The sequence below is a fragment of the Fomitopsis serialis genome (assembly GCF_022376445.1).
Source record: "Fomitopsis serialis strain Sig1Antser10 chromosome Unknown B0H18scaffold_17, whole genome shotgun sequence".
NCBI lineage: Eukaryota > Fungi > Basidiomycota > Agaricomycetes > Polyporales > Fomitopsidaceae > Fomitopsis > Fomitopsis serialis.
The window spans coordinates 480,174-503,165 of NW_025954977.1; the positions used below are offsets into that span (position 1 = coordinate 480,174).

At 55.4% G+C, this 22,992-nt stretch overlaps 9 protein-coding genes across 9 annotated transcripts; 3 read left to right on the forward strand and 6 right to left on the reverse strand.

Moving 5' to 3' along the window:
- The first annotated feature begins 748 nt into the window (after positions 1–748).
- Positions 749–3,950, forward strand: B0H18DRAFT_994598 (uncharacterized protein). The gene is made up of 9 exons (XM_048045268.1): positions 749–1,762; positions 1,859–1,931; positions 1,997–2,109; positions 2,163–2,338; positions 2,402–2,479; positions 2,540–2,645; positions 2,697–2,763; positions 2,817–2,890; positions 2,939–3,950. Exons 1-9 carry the CDS (start codon positions 930–932, stop codon positions 3,798–3,800), a joined length of 2,382 nt encoding a protein of 793 aa, XP_047896028.1. The 5' UTR covers positions 749–929; the 3' UTR covers positions 3,801–3,950.
- B0H18DRAFT_994601 (uncharacterized protein) lies at positions 3,951–4,804 on the reverse strand. Its single transcript, XM_048045269.1, has one exon. It carries the CDS (start codon positions 4,676–4,678, stop codon positions 4,058–4,060), a length of 621 nt encoding a protein of 206 aa, XP_047896029.1. The 5' UTR covers positions 4,679–4,804; the 3' UTR covers positions 3,951–4,057.
- Positions 4,805–5,101: 297 nt separating this feature from the next.
- Positions 5,102–5,653, reverse strand: B0H18DRAFT_930687 (uncharacterized protein; the record flags this gene model as incomplete). The annotated part of the gene is made up of 1 exon (XM_048041714.1): positions 5,102–5,653. A coding segment is annotated over one exon (552 nt), but the record flags the coding sequence as incomplete, so codon positions are not given.
- Positions 5,654–6,823: 1,170 nt separating this feature from the next.
- On the reverse strand, positions 6,824–8,268 carry B0H18DRAFT_1117043 (uncharacterized protein; the record flags this gene model as incomplete). Its single annotated transcript, XM_048033517.1, has 2 exons — positions 6,824–7,316; positions 7,364–8,268. The coding sequence occupies 2 exons, from the start codon at positions 8,266–8,268 to the stop codon at positions 6,824–6,826; spliced, it is 1,398 nt and encodes a 465-aa protein (XP_047896031.1).
- A 1,063-nt stretch (positions 8,269–9,331) lies between these two features.
- On the forward strand, positions 9,332–10,373 carry B0H18DRAFT_1117044 (uncharacterized protein; the record flags this gene model as incomplete). The annotated part of the gene is made up of 3 exons (XM_048033518.1): positions 9,332–9,553; positions 9,610–9,975; positions 10,038–10,373. 3 exons carry the CDS (start codon positions 9,332–9,334, stop codon positions 10,371–10,373), a joined length of 924 nt encoding a protein of 307 aa, XP_047896032.1.
- A 1,327-nt stretch (positions 10,374–11,700) lies between these two features.
- On the reverse strand, positions 11,701–14,377 carry B0H18DRAFT_953260 (uncharacterized protein; the record flags this gene model as incomplete). Its single annotated transcript, XM_048042178.1, has 6 exons — positions 11,701–12,353; positions 12,451–12,888; positions 13,189–13,515; positions 13,554–13,617; positions 13,658–13,745; positions 13,773–14,377. The coding sequence occupies 6 exons, from the start codon at positions 14,375–14,377 to the stop codon at positions 11,701–11,703; spliced, it is 2,175 nt and encodes a 724-aa protein (XP_047896033.1).
- A 1,810-nt stretch (positions 14,378–16,187) lies between these two features.
- On the reverse strand, positions 16,188–18,094 carry B0H18DRAFT_930689 (uncharacterized protein; the record flags this gene model as incomplete). The annotated part of the gene is made up of 2 exons (XM_048041715.1): positions 16,188–16,387; positions 16,454–18,094. 2 exons carry the CDS (start codon positions 18,092–18,094, stop codon positions 16,367–16,369), a joined length of 1,662 nt encoding a protein of 553 aa, XP_047896034.1. The 3' UTR covers positions 16,188–16,366.
- Positions 18,095–18,671: 577 nt separating this feature from the next.
- On the forward strand, positions 18,672–20,352 carry B0H18DRAFT_873249 (uncharacterized protein; the record flags this gene model as incomplete). The annotated part of the gene is made up of 6 exons (XM_048040277.1): positions 18,672–18,774; positions 18,837–19,202; positions 19,255–19,275; positions 19,323–19,678; positions 19,729–20,204; positions 20,256–20,352. The coding sequence occupies 6 exons, from the start codon at positions 18,672–18,674 to the stop codon at positions 20,350–20,352; spliced, it is 1,419 nt and encodes a 472-aa protein (XP_047896035.1).
- Positions 20,353–20,579: 227 nt separating this feature from the next.
- B0H18DRAFT_1117048 (uncharacterized protein) lies at positions 20,580–21,911 on the reverse strand (the record flags this gene model as incomplete). The annotated part of the gene is made up of 4 exons (XM_048033519.1): positions 20,580–20,894; positions 20,943–21,104; positions 21,158–21,499; positions 21,546–21,911. 4 exons carry the CDS (start codon positions 21,909–21,911, stop codon positions 20,580–20,582), a joined length of 1,185 nt encoding a protein of 394 aa, XP_047896036.1.
- Positions 21,912–22,992: the final 1,081 nt, after the last annotated feature.

A 22,992-nucleotide genomic window follows, 5' to 3' on the forward strand; every position in this document is an offset into this window, starting at 1 on the left:
AGAAGTGTAGACAACCAGCTTCTCGAATTGACACGCCATCAACACTGCGGACCATACTGTCTCCGTGAGGTCGGCTATCGGTGTCTACGGCAGCAACAGCCTACCTGCTCCGTGCCTTCGGTGAGTGCGCATGAGTGTATTACTGAATGATATGATCCTAGACGAACCTCTCTAGCTGAGCTTCGGTGACGCAAGAAGGATGCGTTACTGTAATGCGATACTGTAACGGTGTGATGTTTCCAATCCCACTACTTTCTCTTGCTTACTCGACTTTTGCTCCTGCCATAGTGGTTGAGTACACCATCCCGACTTTAGATATGAGCGGCAAACCATGGACCGTACTGCACTGCGTCCCCTGTTGCAATGCCGGTATGTCAGTGCAGGCCTATCGCATACCAAAGGAGGCTTAGCAGTATAGCCCAGTACTGATATCACCGAACTCAATTATATCGAAATTGCTGCGTGTGGGACCCTGGTGGGACCAATGTACTCGGGCTCAATCTCAGACTGAGTGAAACTTGACAGAAGCGCGCTGATAAGAAAAATATGTAGCACGATTAGTCGACGGTGTAGTACCACTGCACTCAGATATGTATGGCATGATCGTGATGGGAGACGTTGCAAATTGAGAGCACACTGTGCAGCACAGTAACAAGATCCCAACAACTCCTGAGGCTCAGCGAAAGGCATATGGCGGTTCATTCCGGCCCGGCTGCGGCCAACATCCAGCTGTGGCGCAGGAGCTCTGATTGAATCACTCGCCATTACTGAAGGTTTCAATTTCCAGGACAGTACTGTCTATCGCGCATATTCTGACTTCTGACTCTTCGTCCACATACCCAACGTTGCAGATACTCAGTCTTTCATACCGCGAAAGGATCTGTTACGACTGTGAACGACCCGCAGATAGCCACATATATCCCTCCCTCATGCTAGAGCCACCTCAGGCTGAAGGAGTGACGAGCGCACAGGATGACTTGCACGAAGCGTTGGACAACATACACATAGGTGAGGGTATCTCAGCCGTACAGCCTGCCAACCCAGAACCCAACCCCTGGTACGACCCTGCGTCCGAGGCCCAACATGACGCCGGCAAGCACGAGCGTACGCTGCACACGCCCGATCCCTCATCCCTGGACCCAACGGCCACGCAGAGCTTCGTCTCAAGAGACATCGCAGCATCGCAGCCGCACGCGAGCGAAGATATCCTTTCAGAGTTCGACCCTCTGGCCAGCTCGGAGGAGAAGGCTGCGCGCGAGGCATGGGCTAGCTCTGAGGCCCACCCTCCACCTCCACAACTCCCACCGAAGGACGCGACGTCGCTTGCTGCAGTTGGCTCAGAACAAGCCGCTGAGGGCGCCTCGTCTGACTCTCAAGACCCCTCAACATCGGACGCACCGTCCGCAGCCGCAGCCGCCTTCCCTACGCTCGCCGCTTTCGCGCGCACCTTCTCCATCCCACTCGGACGCAGCCAGCGCCCACAGTCTCTCGACACCGCCACCGCCGTTCCCTCTCCAGCGACACTCTCGTCCTTCGCCCAACAGCAATCAACACCGCTAACACGCACATTTATGGTCGACCCGGAGAACTCTAGTGCTGCAGAGGTTTCGGGAGGCAGCGGCCGGAGCACGCCAGGAGTCCGCGATCCCGAGCGGGACAGAGGGAAGGCAGCCGAGAGGGCCAGCCCACCGTTTGACTTCCAAAAGTTTCTGGACCAGATGAAGCTGAAGGGCGCGGAGCCAGTGGCGAAGTACTTGCGGTCGTATGTCAGTGCCATTACTTTCGTGTGTATAGTTGTTGATTATATAGGATGCTACGTGCGTGTGCTACCCGATCGGTCGCGGTTGTGATTTCGTAGCTTCCTGAGCAACTTTGCGAAGAGGACGTTCACGGTGACTGATCAAGTGAAACTGATCAACGACTTCCTGAGTGTAAGTGATCTCTATCATCTTCTCCCTGTTGTAGTATTTAGAACGACATTTTTCATGTGATGTAGTTCATCGCGGAACGTATGCGAGACACGGACGTATGGAAGAACGCTACGGACGCAGAGTTTGATAACGCGATGGAAGGCATGGAGAAGCTTGTCATGAATCGACTCTACGACTTGTACGTCATCCTTTGCGTAGGTTACATACTCACGCATCCAAACATATTTTCAGCACCTTCACGCCTGCGGTAGTCCGGATGACTCCACCACGGCCAGTGACCGTGGACGATCTCGAGCGCGACCGCGTACTGTCACAACGAATAGCGTTGTTCAAATGGATCGAACCCAATCATCTAGACGTCCCTGAGGGCGAGGGCAGCGAAGGATTCTTGATGTTCGCCCAGCAAGGTTGGTTAGCTCATTCTTCACATGCGGTCGTTGACCTAAATCTCTCTGATCTTCCTCACTCAGAACTGCTCAAAGTCAATCACTACAAAGCGCCCCGGGACAAACTCATCTGTATATTGAACTGCTGCAAGGTCATCTTCGGTCCGGTTCCCTCTCATTGATCCGCGACCTCTGACTGACATGCCTTCGTGATTGATACAGGTTTGCTCAGACACCTTCACAAGGAAGAGGGCGCAGATACTTTCGTGCCTCTATTAATCTATGTCGTTCTGAAGGCGAACCCGCCTAATCTCATGTCTAATGTGGAGTGAGAAGTGCGAATAACCATATACCTCGGCTTTAGACTGACGATACACAGGTTCATCAATCGCTTCCGGAATCCTGCGAAGCTGCAAAGTGAAGCAGGGTATTACCTCTCTAGTCTCGTAAGTTCCGCTCACCTCGATCCCAAGGTGCTCAATCGATTGACGTTGTCCAGATGGGTGCAGTTTCATTCATCGAAACAATGGATCATACATCGTTATCCAACATCACACAGGAGGAGTTTGAGAGGTATGCAGCTGATGGGATTTTGCCCACTGAGCTAACGTGGATCGCTAGGAACGTCGAAATGTCTATCCAGTCACTACCAGCCAGCGGAACCGCGACACCCGAGTCATCTACTCCATCATCTGGCATCTCAAGAGCCTCGACACCAACCCGACCATCCCCTCACTTGGGCGAGGAATCCGCGCAGCCCCTCGCGCTCCCTACGCCTGCGCAGGCATTGAGCGAAGATGCGCGACGTCTACTGCAGAAGACCGGAGACACGCTCTCTAAGCCGCTGAACGCCATCAGCCGCATCTTCAACGAAGTACTCGACAACGCCGAGGAGTCCTTCTCGTCCCTCCCTGCCTTCAACCCCGACTCGACACGTGACCAGAGGCAGTATCAGCACCAGGAGCAAGACCAGCAACCTGGGTTCGGGGTCCCGCAGACGCCCTTCGGCGCAGGGGACGATGGTCAGCAAGTCGGCGGGTATTCGACGCCCTTGCAAACGCCCTACAAGCAGCGCGTACGAAGAGTGCCATCTCCGCTCTCGACAGGCCAGTCTCCCGGATCATACTCGCTGGGTTCGCCCTCAGGTATCGACACACCAACACGACCGCGCGGGTCAGCCCCGATGTCGCCGCAGATGGCACCTCCGCGGAGCGCCTCCGCCATCCACTCGCGGCCGGGTTCGGCGGACCTGCGACCACAGTCATCGCACGTCTCGCGGACACCCACGCCGAGCTTGGACCTGGCTGGCTTGCAGGACGAGATCGACGCCGCGCACGAGCGCGCGGCCGTCGCAGCGCGGGAGACGCTGAAGCAGATCTTCCCGGCGACGGATCCAGAGATCATGGACTGGGTTCTGGAGGCGAACGAAGGGGACCTTGGGAAGAGCATCGAGGCGCTTCTAGAGATGAACAGTGGGAGTTGAACACGTTGAGTGCGCAACGGGCTTAAGTATGTACCAGTAACCATTCTGCAATCGATATTCTTGACACATGCATCCCTAATCGAAAATATCTGATGAACTGGCTAGTCCAAGTAATATTTCATGCATGACTTCTACCAGTTGCTCCAGTCAATACTCATCAACTACACCTGCACGGCAAGGCGCTGCCCCACGGCCAGCGCCGGTGCAGTATTCAAGGTCTGACATCGACGGTTACAATTCATCAAAGTTCACCTGAATTATGAATAGACCGTCAGCACAGTCCCAAACTGATATAGCGAACCTCGTACCGCGTCTATCAATTGTTGGACTTTGCGAGCAATGGAGTCGCCAAATGTGGCGTAGGCGGACGGAAAGGAACAAGAACCACATTTGGTTTCTTGTATAAGAGTGACGAGTACGGCGGAAGCGATGGCCTCTTTGATTGTTCGCGGAGATGGACGTGGAAGCAGAATTACCACAGCTCTAGTGATCGCAGGAGCAACCCATCCCGCGACGTTATCCATATCGTAGTACACCGAATGCCGGCATAACATCATTTTTCGAGCTTTGACGTCTAGCCAGGTTGTCGTCGCTGAGCCAGCAGAAAAAATAGCTGTACTGCATCTAGCATGATAGGTGAGGAGACGGTGGTAATGTTGAGTCGACATGTCCTCCATGGAAGGTGAGTACGAAACCTCGATCTCCTGAATCGTTCCACCCAAGAGTGATTGTGCGGCGTCCTTGGCTTGCGTTGTCCAGCCATGAGAACACGCGAGAAGGTAAGCTCCGAATGGATCTAGAGATACGTATTGCGTCCAGTGCAGTTTCACGAGCCATGAGGCCTTCTCGCCCATCTTGTATTTCCGTGCCGCGTCCATGAGGCCAATGACGAAGGCCAGTTCTTGCAATAGCGGGCCAGGAGCGCAAGTTGGGTGATACAGCCGTAGGAGGACGTCGAGGATACCGCTGTCTTCTTCAATGGAGATGGATACATGCTCTCCAGTCGATGCAGCGACTGAGTGCGGATTCGTGTCTTTAGGTGAGACACTAAGTACCGCCGATGCAGCGACTACGAGCATCTCAGCGAGACCAGGAGATGCCATCGAAACAAAGCTCTTCTGCACGAAGAAACGGACCTTATCCGATGTTATGATCTCTGCATCGCAAGCGGGGGAATCGAATGGCAATTGGGCATTCGAAAAATCTGAGCATGAAGCTTGGGGTCCATCTCGTTCCTTGGCTGAGTCTGCTGGCTCTGGCGCGCAGAACACGAGTTGCTGCCAGTCCATTCGCTGCCTGCAGTAGTGCAACAGCTTGCGATAGCATGCAGCGGGGATCTGGTCCAACTCGGGGGTGTAAGGGTAGCATAGAACGAAGATGCCGAGTGAAAATGCCTGAGCGGCGGCGGCCTTTGCTACTTCTTCGAGGTGAAGCCTGCAGGCGATCGCAAAGACACGCAGCGGTTCACTTGCCACGAAGTCTTGTAACGCACGCTTGATGAGCCCAGCAGGTTTGGCCATCTCATACTTCATCGCAGCATCGAGTGCCTGATGAACGACATCGAGATCACTCAGATCTGGGTCCGCAATGGGATAACATGCATCTAGCAGGGCGCGCAATGTCCTGCTACTCTCCACCAAGTCCACAACTGGCGCGGGAGCGGCTTGATGCGAGGCTGTGGGCTGTGGAAGGCTGAACATATCTGCGAAAACTGGAGAGGCAATGGTCAGGATGACACGGTGGGCCTTGTAGGACACCCCGTCGGAAGACCGGAGGATGACATCCCCGTCTTCTCGGTCGTACGGCGACTGTAGTTTCACTGGAGTCAAGCCTGCGTCTGTTCCTTCAGCCATACTGAGCGGCGGAGGGACTGTTGATACTCGGCACAACCTGCGATGTATGTGAACTCGAAAATTCAGCTAGACTCTAGAACCGTCAAAACTTGTCCATCAACGTTCAACTCTCTGTAGCCGGTGCGTTGAGATGGTACGTACGTGGTCGTTGTTGGCGTGACACTAGAACAAGTCTCGCTCAGCGACCTGGAGCTCGAGGGGACGGCTGTAGTCTGAATACTGAGCAAGGTACCGATAGTAGTCACTGTCGATGCTGGGTCACGCCAGTCACATTTTGTGGCCATCAGCCACCGTGTCGCATTTGGCAACTATCGTCGATGATTCCAGTGCTTACTGTCCGTCCGTTGCTCGAGTTCATGCAGTACCATACAGTTCTAGTCACCATCTATGCCACTTCGTTTCTTTCGTTCTAATTGATACTCAATAATCACACCAACGTACGGCTCCTCCCCCTCCTTGAAGGCCCTTGACGATGCAATACTATACCGAACATAAATGACATCGTTGAAAGTTGTGATCCAACGATGTCTATGAGCTGCAGTACACTGTAGTGCATTGGTCATATTTACTATGGCGTACCGTTTGATGCAAAAATGAATCCCCCCTACATGAATCGGAAACACCCCTACATATGTTCGGCACCCACTACATACACTTTCGCAATACCATTACATACACTCTCATTGCCCACACTACATATATTTCGGCGCCGACCCCACTACATGTTCTGCAACCGACTACCCCTACATGTATCGCACTGTCATTACGTAATCCATTCTCAATAAGTAAGTCCTTTCTTAGTCTTTCTATGGACTCGAATAAGGCAATGGCTTTCTTCGCCCCGTCGAGCGAATGGGCAGAACCGCTGCTCGCCTTGTACGACGCGTTGCGAGCATCAACCCGCTCGACCCGCTCGATGTTGAGCGTCGCGAGCCCGCACTGAGTCTGGCCACGGGCACCTGCGCCGAAGGCGCAGGTGCCCGTCACATGACCCACGACTTCCTAATACGGCCAGGATCGCTCGATGGGATGGCAAAGCACGCAGACGGAGCGATACACAACGGAGGGCTGCGGAAATGGGTGAAATGTATTTATATGAACTAGATGCAGCACATGTACAAAAATTAGACCAAACGGGAGGATACTGGATTAAGTAGATGGGATAGAGTATTATGACTGCAGGAGCTCCTCCTCCTCATACTCCGAGTCGGTTTCCATCGTGTCGTCAGGTACTGTAGCTGTACTAGAGCTCGAAGTAAGTAATTCTAATGATTGGGATGAAGGAATGGGGGTGTCATTAGCTATAGGGCTATGTGCATTATTGTACTCGATTGCGGAGATCAGGGCCTCGATGAGAAGGTCTTTCTTACCAGTGACCTTGACTTTGGCACCGGGATTGGCCCGCTGATGCCAGTATAGCTGCAGCTTGATGTGCTTATCGACTGTGATGGTGCGCTTGTCGACAGTGCTCCAGTAATTGGCATCGAGGATCGGGGTAACACCATCAATGACCGCGTTCTTCTTCTCTTGCGCAGCGACACGAAGATCGCGTTTCTCGCGGTGCCTATGAACGCGTGCACGTTTTGCAAGCATGAGTGCATTGCGCTTCTTCTTGCCGAGGCCGGCGCGATCGAGTTTGCGTCCAAGCCTCTGCCTGTCCAAGCTGTTCAAGACGAGGGTGAGAATAGTCATTTTGCGAGACAGACCAACTCAATATCTGCCTCGGAAACCTCATACATGACATGCATAGCTGCCGCCACATAGCCCTCCCGTACAATGCGCGATATCGAGTGCCGATCAAAATCACCATCTGTCGCATACCCTGCAGCAGCGAGGACGATCTGGGATGCATCCTTGACCTTCGCATGTGGGACACCAAGCGCAACCAACTCTCGTATCATCGTGCGTGTGTCCTCCGTGATCATGCCACTCTTGGTCTTGTATGGGAAGATACGCTTCAGTGGGCGTTCCCGAAGCTGTCCACGAAGTTCTGAAAGAGCAAGCTTGTCCTGCTCGCAACGTTTACGGAAGCACTCAACCTGGCGAAGGAGCTTCTTTCGCTCCTTCCGCAAAGCGACCAACTGTGTGCAAGGAATCGTAACCAGATCAGAAGTCGGCATACCATAGGTGGCAGCCTGAGGCGTCGTCGCAGCGGTTTCGTGGAACAGCGAGGTCGAAGTTGTGCCAGCCTGAGATGCGCCGGCCTCCGAGTCAGAGTGACTCGTGGCCACTGAGGTCGATGTGCTGGCAATGGGAGGAAATGGAGAGGGAATGAATGTAGTGCTGGGATAAAGAGAGGTTGGTACTGCCGTAGTGTTAAGTTCTCGCTCAGCGAGTTTGGCCTCGAGCCGATGAATACGGCGTTCTGCGTTGTACTTGTCTCGCTTCGCAGCTGTCACAGCCGACTTAGCTGCAGCCTTGCTCCGCTGGCCCTCTGCTTTTGCAGCCGAGAGCTTATGCTTAGCATCAGCGCAGTCCTGTTGCAACAGCTCAATCGAGTCTGCGAAAGGCTTCGCTGCATCTTTGCGGTCCCGGCGAGATGCAAGACTGCGCGTGGTTGCTTCCCGGTTGCGAGCCTTCTGGGCCTTTGAAAGCTTGACACAGCCCCGCGCCATTAAGCAGGCGCGCGGGGCTGATACAGACGCGAGACGACCACCAAACCTGCACGCCTGAGTTGGACAAACGTGAGGTGGAGGTTAAACAGAGTGCTGGGAGACAGATCGCGGCACGCCGCCACAGACGCGTCGAGCAGGCGCTAAACACGCTTTACATAAGCAAATTGCCGTGTTTGGGCTCCCAACTGGCGAACCATTTTCATTCGCATGGAGGGCCCTACCTCCCAAAGAAAATTGATAGACATTGACATTTCAACCGTGGCTACACTTCTAGGTAACAAAAACACCAAAAATCAACTCGTAGGTAGGATTTCTATGGAAGATCTGTGCCTTCGTGGACGAAAAACAAACATGTTGTTATCTACAAAGTTGTACTACATGATATTGAGACCACTACTACCCTCCGATTTCCTACTGATGGAGGAGGGGAGTCGGAATTTCGTGTGCCATTCCTTCAGGACCTCGGATGAAGCACCCGGGACCACGGGAATTGCCGAGATGGCTGAGAGGTGCTCGTGGCCACTGAGTCGGCGACGGTGGGCGCTCCGGGCGCTAGTGCCCAGCGCGCTACTCTCGACCGCCACCACCTTTTCGTCTCTCACCACCTCCCGGGCAGCCACCACGACCGCCCGACCTCTCATCAAGGCGCTCGCACTGTCCCAACAGACAGGCGAGCTGAAGCTGAACTACCGCCAGCTCAGTTAGGAGTGCCCGACAACCCCTCTGTGCATGGTACAAGACCGGTGCATCCTTCCTCTCCCGGGCCTCAAAAGCCACCCGGGAGACCTCCAATCGACCCTCTCACCTCCTCTCTTGTATCTGGCGACGTCTCTTCAGCTCCCGCGGCTCTGGCGACACGCAACAAGGCCGCGCGGCCCCGGACTCGCACGACCCGTGTGTAAGCTCGGCGCCGAGCAACAACACTGCTCAGACCACCGAGAACGCCGCGAGAGAGATGCAGAAGGAGGAAGGGGAGAAAGGCAGGAAGAGATAAGAGGGGGAAGGGCGCGGGACGAGCAGAAAAGACGAGCACGAAGGCTCGTATACTGCAGGTACGCCCTCGATGCCCGTTCCCGCCTCGCTGTCCCCGCTCTCAGTGCCCACGCCGGCAGGCATATTGACGCACGAGGCGTCCGTCGTGCGTCCTGCTGGCCACGAACACGGCACGCCCGACTTTCGGGATGACCTCTGTGTCGTACCCACCACGTTGCACGGCAACACGGCGGATGCACAGAGCTGCGCGTCCGACGTGCCCGTGTCATCGACACTGCCCGCGCCAGCAGGTGTACAAACGAGCACGAAGCCCGTTGTACGGCAATGTACGCTCTGCTGGCCACGAAGATGGCATGTCCATCTTCCGGGACCGACCTCATGGTCGTACCCGACGTTCCGCAGGATAGCATGTCGGACGTACATTGCTGCACGTCTGACGTGCCCCATCCATCTACGATCTGCCGCACAATGGGTACATCGAGCCTACCACTTGATGTACACGCTGTCAGCGAGAACAACGATGCGCCCGGTGTATTCGCAAATGTACCCAGCACGCTTGCCGACTCCTCATGCGCGAGCGGCGGCACCGGTGTACACAGTACACCCCACGATGGTGGACCCCGTACGCACATCATGGCCGCAACGCCCGCGTCGGAAGGCAGCATGACGAACAACGAGTTCGTTGTGTGCCTCCCTGACGTCAAAGATGGAGTGGTGGGCCTGTGCAGCAGCACTACAAGTGTGTCTGCTGACGACACGCCCGGAGAGGCCCCTAGTTCTGCCGGGCCGTCTCATTGTATTTCGATACCACCGCACGCGGCGGATACATCGAGCTCATCGCTGATGTATCCCCTGTCGCTTTCCCTCAGGGCATGCGTGATGTGCGTCTGCCCGTGCTCGGCGCTATCCTGCCCATTCCCATCTCGACTTCTCCGAGTCTGCTGCCCACACCGATGTGTGGTACAACGAGCACCGAGCTCGCTGCACCCGGTGTTGGCAACTCTACGGAGCCACTGACACCGTTGACCGCCTGGCTAACGAGTCCAGCGTTGTCGCGGCACACGACGCACGACTGGCACGTCTTTCTAACTGTACTTACCACTACCTGCTAATCTGCCCAACATACAATGAACAATGTGTGTGCCTCGCGTCCGACCTCAGACCTGTCACAACCTCCATCGCGACCCTTCTCACCCGTCTCAAGGCCGTACGATGTCTCTTCCGATACATCCATGAGACCTGCCGCTTCGCGGCAGTGTACGGAGACGTCGACCTACGGTGCACTCCGGATTTCAGATGATCAAGCTGCTCCAGATACTGTATAGCGGAGAGGACATTGTGAACAGTGTTACGGACACTACGGACAGGATTAAGATGGCATATATAAATCTCTTCCGTGCTACGTACAATACTTAACCGTGACCCGCATGTATTCACTGCCCGAGCCTAGATACTTACGATGCATACAGTATTTACTTATTCTGTTCCTATCTTGTACACTCAGGTGTGCGTCTCGCCGAAGGCGCGCACTTTACCAAAATGGAAAGCAGCCTTTTACTCCCAACCATATCATCCGCGCGCGAACTATTCACGCTGTATGACTGCGGGATTGGCCATCAACAAGAGTGCTCGTCGTGCTCTCGTCTCAAAGGTGTTAGCTTGTCACTGCACCTGGGATAGGCTCGTTGCCGACTCCCTTACAGTCCGGCTCGTTGCTGACTGCCAGCGCGAGCTCAACAGCCGCGTGAATGACCTTAACGAGGACTCAACAGTCCTCGTACGACCTCTACGGGTTCTACGCCCCCTTAACGACCTCACGATTCATCAACTCATCTGCCCCGGTCGCCGAGCGACCACCATAGTTAGTCTCGCCGGGTAGCCCACCCCTTGTGTCCAGGACTCGAACTGCCGAGCCCTAACAAACAGGGGGATCATGCCGGGTGATCAGTGGTGTTTCACAGTCAACGGACAGGTGTTCTATGTATATGAAGGGGATGAATACCATTCCGTTGAACGTTCAAACCGTTCTATGTGAGGATCTCAATGGAGAAGGTGAAGCAGCTGCTCGAGAGTGTGGTGCTCAGTGGACAGATTATCGGTGAAGGTGCCAGCCTTGTCATGCCCATGCGAGGTCGACTCCTTGTGCATGCGATGACTGTCTGGTCGCATGGAAGGTTACTCGCGTTCCGGTGGAGGATGTGAGCATTCTGTTGAGGTCAGCCTTGCTGTCAAGCGCGACGAGGATGGTACACCCATCGTAGATGTATCGTGCCTCTTGTGGCATAATACCTGGTCTATGTACATGCGGGGTGAGGTAGCCACCACCTCAGAGACAGGTGAGGTGACTCTATCTGTGCCGTACTCGTACTCATACTCGCCCGCTTGCCAGCTGACGAGTAACAGGCGATGAGCCCCACTGGCAGGCACTTTGATTCTAGCTCAGCCATCGAGTACATACGATGAGGTCAGTACATCTGGCGACTCGGATGTACTGGGCCTCATTGATTGCTCGATGACCTGCTTGGTGGTCTTGGTGGTCGAGGTCATGCACGCATGCCAGGTCGGTTCTTCGTACGTGCAGCGGGTACCCAACGTGTAGGGACTCGACACAAATGCGCCGAGGTTGGACTTGCGTCCGCGTGGGTTTCCGTGATCGAAGCTGACGGACTTGCTCGTCCCTGTGTCGGACGACATGCCCGGCTTCCTAGTCTTCGACAAGACTGGCAACCGTGAAGATGGCAGTACATCCAACAGAGTGGGTGTACTGTGTTTCTTCACGCCGTCGTGCTCAGGGATTGTCGAAGCTGACGTGTGCAGTGGTGTCGACGAGCTCGCTATGCTCGGCGACAACGTCTTGATGGAGGATGTAGGGCGCACGTTCGAGCTCAGCTCCTCGTACGTGCAGCAGTTTTCCGGCCAAGAATATGTCGGTATATCCAAGGTGGATGTGTCATCCAACTTTTGACTCAAGCGCAGGCCGGTTTTGGCCTTGCTCGTCGGCCGAAGGTTCCTGCGCCTGCGAGCTTGACTCCTGGTGTGCACGGACTGGGGCCTGATCACGTAGTGCGGGAGGCCTGTACCGCTCGTACGAGCTTGAGTGAGACAGCTCATCTTCAAGTTGCGGGCGAGTCACAGTACTCGTTGATGGCGATGCTGACGGAGTCAGTACATCCTTTAAGTTGGATGTACTGTCCTTCGTCGAGCTCTCGTCCATCATGGCCGAGTTCTTGAGGCTGGACAACATGGCCAGTGTCAAATCCGGAGCCTTGCATCCCGTTGACGTAGAGGCAGTCGACGCTGGTGCAGGCCGCGATGTCGATGAGCTGATCGACAAGCTTTTGGGCGCGTTGATCACGGCGTTGTCACCGGTGTCGGTCTCGCCATATGCAGCGAGCGAAGGGCTCGCTCTGCTCGATGACAGCATCTTGATAGAGGAGGACGAGCCAGTCGTGCTCAATCGCACGCTGACTGCGTCGCTTGACGGAGCCTTGACCGGGCTGGTCTTGCCCCTTGTCGGAGTAGGTGTGATCGACAATGCGGATGAGTCGATCGACGTGCTCAGAGGTACATCGATGGCGACATCATCGAGAGTGTTGTGCTTGCCATGTGCAGTGATCGTTGAGCTTGCTGTACTCGACGAACATGTCTTGACCGTGGAAGTGGGGGTAGACGCGTCGACCGTGCTTGATCACGCGTCGACAGCATCGCTGGGCGTAGGATACAGCCCAGACATGCCAGACATCGGTATAGCGATCAACGTGCTTCTCTGAACGTTGGTCGGAACTCCTTGTATTGCAGATATTTCGGCTTGTCTTGAGTCCTTGGTCTCGGACCGAAAACCGCGGGCAATCCCTTCCCCCTCCTCCATCGTTGCAGAAGGAATTTGATCAATACAGTGTACATCGAGCGAGCTGTTGCTCGACGTACCCAGTACATGGGGTTTGAGATACGCGGCGAGCACGTTAGAGCGTGCGTTGCGCGCGTTGCTAGGCTCGTCAACAGTGAACACGTCAAGCCTCGAGCTCGGCGTGCTCTCTGTACGAAGAGCAGGTGTTGTAGTATATGAAGAAGACGCGCCGGTCGTGCTCGTTTGCACTCCGGACACGTCGTACTTCGTGACGGTGGGCTCGTTGACCAACTCATCGCGAAGATTCAGTACCCTGACTGAATCGCCAGCAGCAGGTGCAACGAACTCATTGTTCGCTGTACCATCTACTGGGATGGGTACCGAATGCGTGCGCATCAAGGCATAAGCTTGACGGATATCAGTAGGCACGAACAAGCGTGCGGACCGTGCATTCGAAGACTCATCGACAGATAATACATCAAGCCTCGAGCTCCGAGTCGACGTAATTCCTATATGATGGATGGATATCGCATGAAAGGCGTACGACACGTCGGTCATGCTGAGCTGCACGCCGAACACGTCGAGCGTCGCGACAGCGCTGGGCTCGTTAGCCAGGCCGTCGGACGGATCCTTGATGCTGGACGACATGGCCAATGTCGACTACGGAGCCTTGCATCCCGTTGAGGTGGAGGTCGACGCTGATGTGGGCCGCAGTGTCGACAAGCTGATCGACGAGCTTTTGAGCGTGTCGATCGCGGCGTCGTCGCTGATGTTGGTATACATCGATGTGGATGCGTCGATCGACGTACTTCTGGGCGCGTCGATGGCGACGTCATCGCAGGTGGTGGGCTTGCTGTGCATGGTGAGTGATGAACTCGCCGTACTCGACGAGTATGCCTTGAAGGTAGATGTGGACGCGCCGAGCGTGCTTGATTGCACTCCGGCTGCGTCGCAGGGCATAGTATCGATGATGGACTCGCACCTTGACGAAGGAGACATCGCTGACGTGCGTCTGGGTACGTCGACGGCGACCTGGTCATGGTTGCGAATGTCGGTCTTGTCGTGCACGCAGAGCGACGGGCTCGGCGTAGACGACAATCGTGTCTTTGCGATGAAGCCAGATGCGTCGGTCGTGCTGGGTAGCACGCCGAACACGTCGTGCGTCGTGGCGGCACCCGGGTCATTAGCCAGGCCGTTATGAGGATTCGCTACCCCAGTAAGGTCGCCAATACCGGGTGCAGCGAGCTCGGTGCTCGTAGTACCATACATCGGTGCCGGGGGCAGACTCGTGTCCATTGACACGGGAATGATAGGTCGTGGCGAGGACGCTCATGGATGGGATGCGTCGCGCGCACCCTGGAAGTCGGCTGTGTGTACGTCGAGCGGCGGGCTCGACATATGCGCAACACGACTCGGACGTGGTGTAGAGGATCAATAGGACGACCCGGTAGAACTAGCATGTTCTCCGGGTGCGTCGCTACGCCGAGTAGGGGCGTGTTGGATGGCGGCGAGCACGGGTGGCCGTACATTGCGCGTGTTCAGAGAAAGAGCAGCGGCGGATGCATCAAGCAGAGGGCTCGACGTATCCGCAGCGTGCTGTGGTAGAAGTATAGGAAGAGGCGGTGTGGTAGAGCTCGAAGGCTCTCCAGACACGCCGCCTCGCGAAGTGGGGGCAGCAGACACGGTGGTCGTGCTACTGCTCAGGTCCAGTGTGCCGACTTGAACGTCAGAGAAGTGCGCGACGACCTTGTTGTCCGTCGTGCTACTTCCCGACTCGGGCACTGGAGCCGGTGACGTGCGTACCGGGTGCACCTTTGCAGAGTGTACCTCGGGGCCATCGGTCGCGCATGAGATGCCGACGAGCATGCCGGGTACATTTGCTAGTACATCGGGCGTTGCGTCATTCTCGTCGACAGCGGGTACATCGAGTGGTGTGCTCGACGTACCGTCTGTGTGGTGGTTCGTAGGAGAACGGGGCGCGTCAGACGTGCAGCGATGCGCGTCCGACGTGTTGCCCTGGGGAACGCCGGGTACGGCGCTGAGGTCGTCCCGGAAGTCGAAGACGCTGTCTTCTTGGCCAGCAGAGCGCACCACGGCTTCTTGCTCGTTGGTACGCCTGCTGGCGCGGGCAGTGTCGACGACACGGGCACGTCGGACGCGCAGCTCTGTGCGTCCCCCGTGTTGCCGTGCAACGTGGTGGGTACGACACAGAGGTCGTCCCGAAAGTCGGGCGTTCCGTGTTCGTGGCCAGTAGGACGCACGACGGATGCCTCGTGCGTCGATACGCCTACTGGCGTGGGCACTGGGAGCGGGGACGGCGAGGCGGGATCGAGGGCGTACCTGCGGTATCCGAGCCTTCGTGCTCGTCTTTTCTGCTCGTCCCGCGCCCTTCCCCTCTTATCTCTTCCTGCCTTTCTCCCCTTCCTCCTTCTGCATCTCTCTCGCGGCGTTCTCGGTTGTCTGAGCAGCGTTGTTGCTCGGCGCTGGGCTTGCACACGGGTCGTGCACGTCCGGAGCCGCGCGGCCTTGTTGCGTGTCGCCAGAGCCGCGGGAGCTGAAGAGACGTCGCCAGATACGAGAGAGGAGGTGAGAGGGTCGAGTGGAGGTCCCCCGGGTGGCTTTTGAGGCCCGGGAGAGGAAGGATGCACCGGTCTTGTACCGCGCGCAGAGGGGTTGTCGGGTGCTCCTAACTAAGCTGGCGGCAGTTCAGGATTGTCACTGACTTCAGCTCGCCTGCCCGTTGGGACAGTGCGAGCGCCTTGATGAGAGGCTGGGTGGTCGTGGTGGCAGAGTTGCGGTCGTGGCAATGGTCGTGGCGGTCGAGAGCAGCGCGCTGTGCGCTAGCGCCCGGAGCACCGACCGTCGACTCAGCGCGGGCTCGCGACGCTCAACATCGAGCGGGCCTAGCGGGTTGATGCTCGCAATGAGCGCGTCGTACAAGCCGAGCGGCGGTTCTGCCCATTCGCTCGACGGGGGGAAGAAAGCTATGTAACCGAGTCCATAGAAAGGACTTACTGAGAATGGATGATTACGTAATGACGGCGCGATATATGTAGGGTAGTCAGTTGCAGAACATGTAGTGGGGTCCGTACCGAAATATATTGTAGTACTGTGTGGGTAGCGGGAATGTATGTAGCTGTGTTGCGAAAGTGTATGCAGTGGGTGGCGAACATATGTAGGGGTGTTTCCGATTCATGTAGGGGGTATGGATTTTTGCGTCAAACGGTACGCCATAATTTACGGCCCCTGATATCGGCACTACAAACTTGCGAAATCGACCTGAATAATGAGCATCCGTCGCGGTCAGTGCACTGGAAGGCCATTTGGATGTAGCGAATTTCTTACGTCGTCAATCAATTGTTGTGCTTTGGAAGCAACAGAATCACAGAATGAGATATAGATGAGGGGCGACGGAGAACAGAAACTGCATTTCTTTTCCTGGATAGAGGAAATGATTTCGGCGAGACGGATACCCTCCGTGAGCATTCGCGGAGACGGACGTTGAAGCAGGAGTTCCACGGCTTTAGAGATCGCTGGAACAATCCATCGAGCGGTCTTATCATTGGTATAGTATGTCGAACAAGACCTGCATGAGCTCGAGATGTTCTTGATGACTTCGTCGTCCGAGAGCCAGGTCGTCATCGCAGTGCCGGCGTCGGAAATAGCTGCGCTGCAGTTGGCATGATAGGCGAGGAGACGAAAGTAAGGTTGGGTCGATATGATTTCCAACGCAGGTGAGTATGATGTTTCGATTGCCTCGAAAGTCTCACCCAGGAGAACGCGTGCGGCGTCCTTGGCTTGCATCGTCCACCCGTAGCAAGAAGCAAGAACGTACGCCCGGAATGGCTCATGTGGGAGATACCGTGGCCAAAGGATTTTCAATAGCCATATGACCCTTTCTATTCGGTACTTCCGTGCAGCATCCACCAAACGAGTGAGGAAGTCAATGTCTTCCCCGGGTAAATCGGGAACGTCTAGAGGGCTGCAAAGTTGCAGCAAAGCGCCAACGACCGTGCTATCTTCCTCGACGGCAAGAGAGGAATGCTGTTCCGCTCGCTCTCTGTTACGGCTCAGATACGCATCCGAGTCTCCGGCTACGTCAACGCACTGAACAGCTTTGAGTGCCGTCGCAACGGGAAATCTATCGGCAAGGCCAGGGGCAACCGTAGAAATGAACTGTCTCTGCAGATGGAAATGAACGTTGTCTGATGTGATAATGACTGAGTCGGCATGGGGGGAGTGGAATGGCGGAGGAGCGTCAGATGCTGGTGGCAGTGGCGTTTGTTTCGCTTGACCTTTTGCACGTTTTTTGACCGCTTTTCCACTGAGCTTACTGGTCATACAAAATTTGAGCCCTTTCCAGTTGCCTCTTCGCCTGTAGTGTTGCAATAGCCTATGATAGCAACCTGCGGATACTTCGTCCAGTTCCTTGACATAGACCAGTCCCGCCTTGAAAATCGATCGAGCATGTACTTGATGAGCGGCAGCTTTAGCCATGTCCTCGAAGTCCATTTTACAGGCGATCGCAAAGACGCGCAGCGGCTCTTTTTCTACGAAGGCCTGTAACCTGCGCTCGCCGAACTGAATGGCTTTGGCCACTTCATATTTCGCGGCCGCCTCCAGTGCGGTTCGAACAGCGTCGAGATCGTTCAGGTCGGGATCCTTGAATGGGTAGCAGGCATCCAGTATAGCGCGTATCGTTTTGCCATCCTCAGTCAAGTCCACGATCGGCGGCGAGACAGTGTGCTGATCAGTCTCTGAGGGCGTCACGATGTCGGAGGACTGCGGTAGGCTGAACATGTCTGCAAACACGGGGGATGCCATCGTCAAGATGATACGATGAACCCGGTATGAGACATCGTCGCAAGAGCGAAGGATCACATCGCCGTCTACTCGGTCGTAGGGAGCTTGGAACTTTTGTGGCGCGCTCCGACTGGCTATCGCGACCGTGCCCGAGCATGAATCGGACTCTAGGGCGTCGGCCATCTTGTTTGAAATTTCGTCTGGTCGTACCGTGGCAAAGCTGAATATCAGTAACTCAACAGTCAGAAGATCAGCGTTCCTAACATGACTGTTTGCAAGACGTACCTGATGTAGTCAACCTGGTGGCAATATTAATCGAATCGTAGTAGTGCGCCCGGGCCAGTGATGATAGGTACTGTAGTTAGTAGTTGGATCATTTAGTACCATCAACTTCCACATGTTGCAAACGATCGAAGCACGCACCTGAATGTACTGCAATGAGCTCACTGTTCCGGCTCACCCACCAGCTTGAGCGTACTTATGCTGAACGAGTTACGGACAAGCTGAAGGTGTGGGAAAAGGATGGCGCGTTAGCGGGTAGCGCGCGCCTGTAGGCCGAGAGCTTGCCACCACGCGCACCTACTGCGTTCGTGACTTCGTCGTCCTGTCCTTTACAACTCGCTCTCGGTACTTAATATACGCGTATATGAATGCTCGATCTAGGTCTCGTTTATAACATATCATCACCTCTGTGGCCACTGCATCACCTCCAATTCGTTACAAGAGCCGTCCTCGAACCGCCGATACCAGCTAGACATCTATGTCCTATCTGACGTCTCCTCTTCGTCCAAGTTCCAGACCATCATCGCGTAGCTCCAACGGCCGATCTGCGAGTCCTTCGGTATCTCTGCCGGATAACCCAGGTATGCAGGCGTGGTACGCCGGCACGGTCGTCATAACGCGGGGCAACTAACAGTGTTGCCAGTTGCCATCCGCAATCAGATGTCTACGCTCAAACATACCATCCGACACCAGCAAGCGCAGTTACAGAGCCTCGAAAACACTATTCTTCGCGGGCCTCGTCCACTACCCCCAGGAATCATGAACTCGCCTCCACATTCACCGACCGACTTTGATCAGACATTTGCGTCCGGAAGCACCTACATGTCTCCCCGAGTACAGAAACGCAACAGCTTCGAGGTGTTACATGGTCTCGCAGGGCCTGAATCGAGCTTGCCATTGCCACGGAGAGAGGAGAGGAGTCGATCGTTTGGCGAGGAGAATGGCATCCGGGAGGGCATACCGACTTCTTCTTGGACGCGCCAGCAGAGTCCGACGCGGACGCTCAGTCGTACGTTTCGTTCAGTTATATGGTGCCGGGGCGTGTGTTGATTATTGCACAGGAATACCGGTCTCATCTGTAGGTCAGTGAAGAGCCCCAGTGTGATGAAAACTATCTAACGCGGTGCAGGTAACGCACGGGCCCTCGCCGAGGAAGGACAGCAAGACTCCTCGCATCTCAGCTCCTCGCCACTGTCACCAAATCACGGGGCGTCTTCGACCCCTCACGGACCAACAATCTCACCCAGCCGCAGGTCGTCATTTGCACCCGGCAACACCACCAAGGTGCTCGCAGACCTCCAGGCCGGTGTCATGAACGCGAAGACGGCACTAGAAAACACGAAGGCTCAGCTCCGCGTGAGCCAGCGTCAAGTCAGCCAGCTGACACGACAAACGGAGGACCTGAAGGAGGTGCGGGAGCGTCTCCGGCTGGAGAACGAGGGGCTGAACAACGTGGTGGCTCGCAAAGAGCGTCTGCTACAAGAGGTGCGTCGGAACCTCACAACATGTCGAACATTCAGCCGACCCCTTGGTAGGTTCTCGAGCGCGCGCGCAAGGCAGAGGCCGAAGTGATCGCTGTAAAAACGCAGGTTAAGTCTGAGACGTCAACGTCAAAGAAATCCCTGCGCGAGATGGAGACGGCCCTCACAGAAGCGACGGCACGCTCGCAGAAGGCAGAACGCGAGTATGTTGTGCTTCGCGATTCGATCAAGGGTCTCGTGTCGTCTTTCCAGACGGACACGGATGGTCTACGGAACGAGATGCGTAAGCGAGAGGAGAAGATCCTGCAAGAGGCGGAGGAGATGGGCAAGCGCTACACGCGGCTCATAGAAGAGGTGAGGCGCGAGCGAGAGGATGGCAACTCTGTGGTGGGTGAGGCCAAGCGGCTGCGGGAGGAGAACGAGCGGATACGGAAGGAGGTGGAGGAGAGCTTCCGGGAGGACATTGGGCACCTGCGCTCTGAGGTAGACAGGCAAGGAAAAGAGAGCGAGCAGGCGTGGCAGACTGCACGGTACGTCGCACAATCATGCCTGGGTGATCACACGCTCACTAGTCTGACTAGGAACCTGGCGGAAGAGCTCGCGCGGCTGCGCAGGCTCATGCGGACGGATCCACAAGCAACAGACCTGCCAGTACCAGAGTCCTCTGTTCCTTCATGATCATTCGGACTCAAATATTGCCTCATGCATAGTGCCCAAATATCATGTCCTTATATACCTCATCCTCGTTATCTATGCTACGCTCATCTGTGGACCCAGTCGGCATGTTATCCCTGCATTCACCGGACATTGCACTAAAATTACATCCACCTAGTCCTAATCACTATACAATCGTTTCATATTGGTTTCGTATTGGACAAACACTCAGCACTTGAGCCAACAGCCTGTCAGCCGATTTTCTCCCTCTGTCGTGACCCCAACTGTACAGGACCTTTCGGACGCCCCTTGTTATCCAGCATGATCGGGAATGGTTTTCGTGATGGTTCGGGGTCTAGTCCAGACAACGTGCGTTTGCGTTTAGTTTTGCTCATTGGCAGATTTAGGTTCCAGTCGCTTGTAAAGTTGGACTGCAGTGGGAGGAATCGTTCTGGGGCATCGTCGGGTGGTGTGGGGAGCAAGGGCGGCAGCGGTGCGGGGTCGTCTGCATCATCCGGGTCAAGCCTGGACAATGGCTCGGTGTCGTCCCATATGTCAGCATCGCCCTGCTGCTGTGATGAGTTGGTGACAGGCAAACTTGGTCGAAGACGAACCTCGAAAGATACAGGACGACGTAGACTCTCCATATGTCGTGTATTTGTGCGCGATGACACAGGTGTCTCGAGTACAAGGCGATTGCGGCTATTAGTAGCCACCTCCTGCGCCGTGGCGAGCTGCTTCTTCAGGTCTCGAATCCTTTCCGCCTGTTTGGTTTCCTGCATCCACTGTTAGTCAATACATCCGGGGGTTCGAGCATCACAGACTGCACCTTCGCCTTGTGAGCGTGAAGGGTCTTGTAGAGACCCGCGGTTTCGTCCACTTTCTCGGTTAGCTGCGCGGCATGCTTCTTCTTTCGGTCTCTGAGCTCTCCTTTCAGCTGCTCAATCTCCTTCATCGCGTCGCCCAACTGTTCGCTGGCGGCTTGGGCGGTCTTGATGACGCCATCCGCATTCTTCTGGGCTTCCTGCACTTCGCTGTGCAGACGCTGGTTTTCCTCCCGGGCAGCCTGTAGTGCGCGTTGTAAAGAAGATACGTTGTTCTTTTGCGAGTCCAGAGTTACGAAAACACTCGTAAGCCGCTCCAGCAACAGTGCGATGGACGAGAGAAGGGCCTTGCATAGAATCAGCATCAAGCACTAACGGGTACGCCGAACGTACCTTCACTGCACAATCACCCTCCTCCATCCCGTTCACCACCTTCCCGAGCTCCTTGGCGGACCGCACAACCGACTCTGGCTTGCTATCCGGGCCTATCTTGTCGAACTTCTCTTTCACATACGTCGCCTGCTTCAAGACTGCCGGTGAATAGCTTCGCTGCGAGGGGCCTTCGCCATCGCCGTTGGCTTGCGACGCATCGCTAGCTGGATCCCTCAAGTCGATATAGATGGATATGCCACTGTGGAAGGGTTCCCGGCACATAGGACATTCGTAGCGACCGCGGACGCCGGGGCCACTGGCAGAACGAAGGCGTTGGAAGCTGTCCGCGCAGAATCCGTGCCCTATCAAAAGCAAGACAGCTGTCATAATGAGATCTCACATAATAAAGCAGATCCTTACCGCAGGGCAGAAATCTGAACGCGCTCAAGGGATGGTTGTCAAAACATATGCTACAATACGGCTTTATGCTCATCGTCGGCGCGTCAGAACGCTTGCATCAGTATCTGATAATTGTCGGGCTCCGTTGGGTCCAGAATGACGCACGACACAGAGTTGATGAGGGTGCAGAGTGCTGGATCAATGAGTAGTCGACAGCGTCAAGGTCAGAACACGACGCGCCGGGAGCTCGACGCGACCAAACGCGTCTGTGGCGTGGAAATGTGAGCCACTGTGTAGTCTCCGTAAGTAGCAGACCTAAAAAGCCGGCAAGCGTCTTTTAAGCCACTGCGCTAATCGTCCCGTTTTGGCTAGCTTCCAGTACTTACTGTACTGTACCGCTGTACATCTTCAAGACAAACAACCCGCGACACAGGCACTCTTCAGTCCTCAAGGCTTCGAGAGTCAAAGTTCACGCGTTGCATCTCAACTAGAGGGCGCATGAGTACAGTCTATCACCGTCAAACGAGACACCCAAACATGATGATTTTATAGATTATTCTTGAGCCACTTGTGAGAGTAGAGACTTTACGACGGTGTATAAATGCATTATTAGGACCCTATGTAAATGTCACAGCTCGAGAACCGACGTGTTGTGGGATATAGTAGAGTAAGTTGTACTGTTCCGTCCTGCGCCAAATCACCGTCGAACGAGACACCCATATCCGGCGATGTCGTGTCTGATCACGGTGTTATCGCATCTTATCAGACCAGATAAGATCTTTAATCATCATCAGAGTCCTCCGCCGCATCGCCCTCCGAATCCGACGAGTCTTGCCCAACACCGCTCTCGCCGCATCTTCATCGTCGTCCACGTCAAGGATCTCGTCGGCGTCGATGGTCCCGTTCGCGGCTGCAACGAAATCGGAAAGCTTTGGCCGCGGGATTGCTGGATCAAGATCTTTCGTACTAGTAGGTCGCATCGGCTTGGTCCACATTGGACGCCGCTTTGCAGCCTTCGCAGTGTGGGCCCGTTCCACTTCGTGACCTGCTCCTTCCACGCTGCCAACCT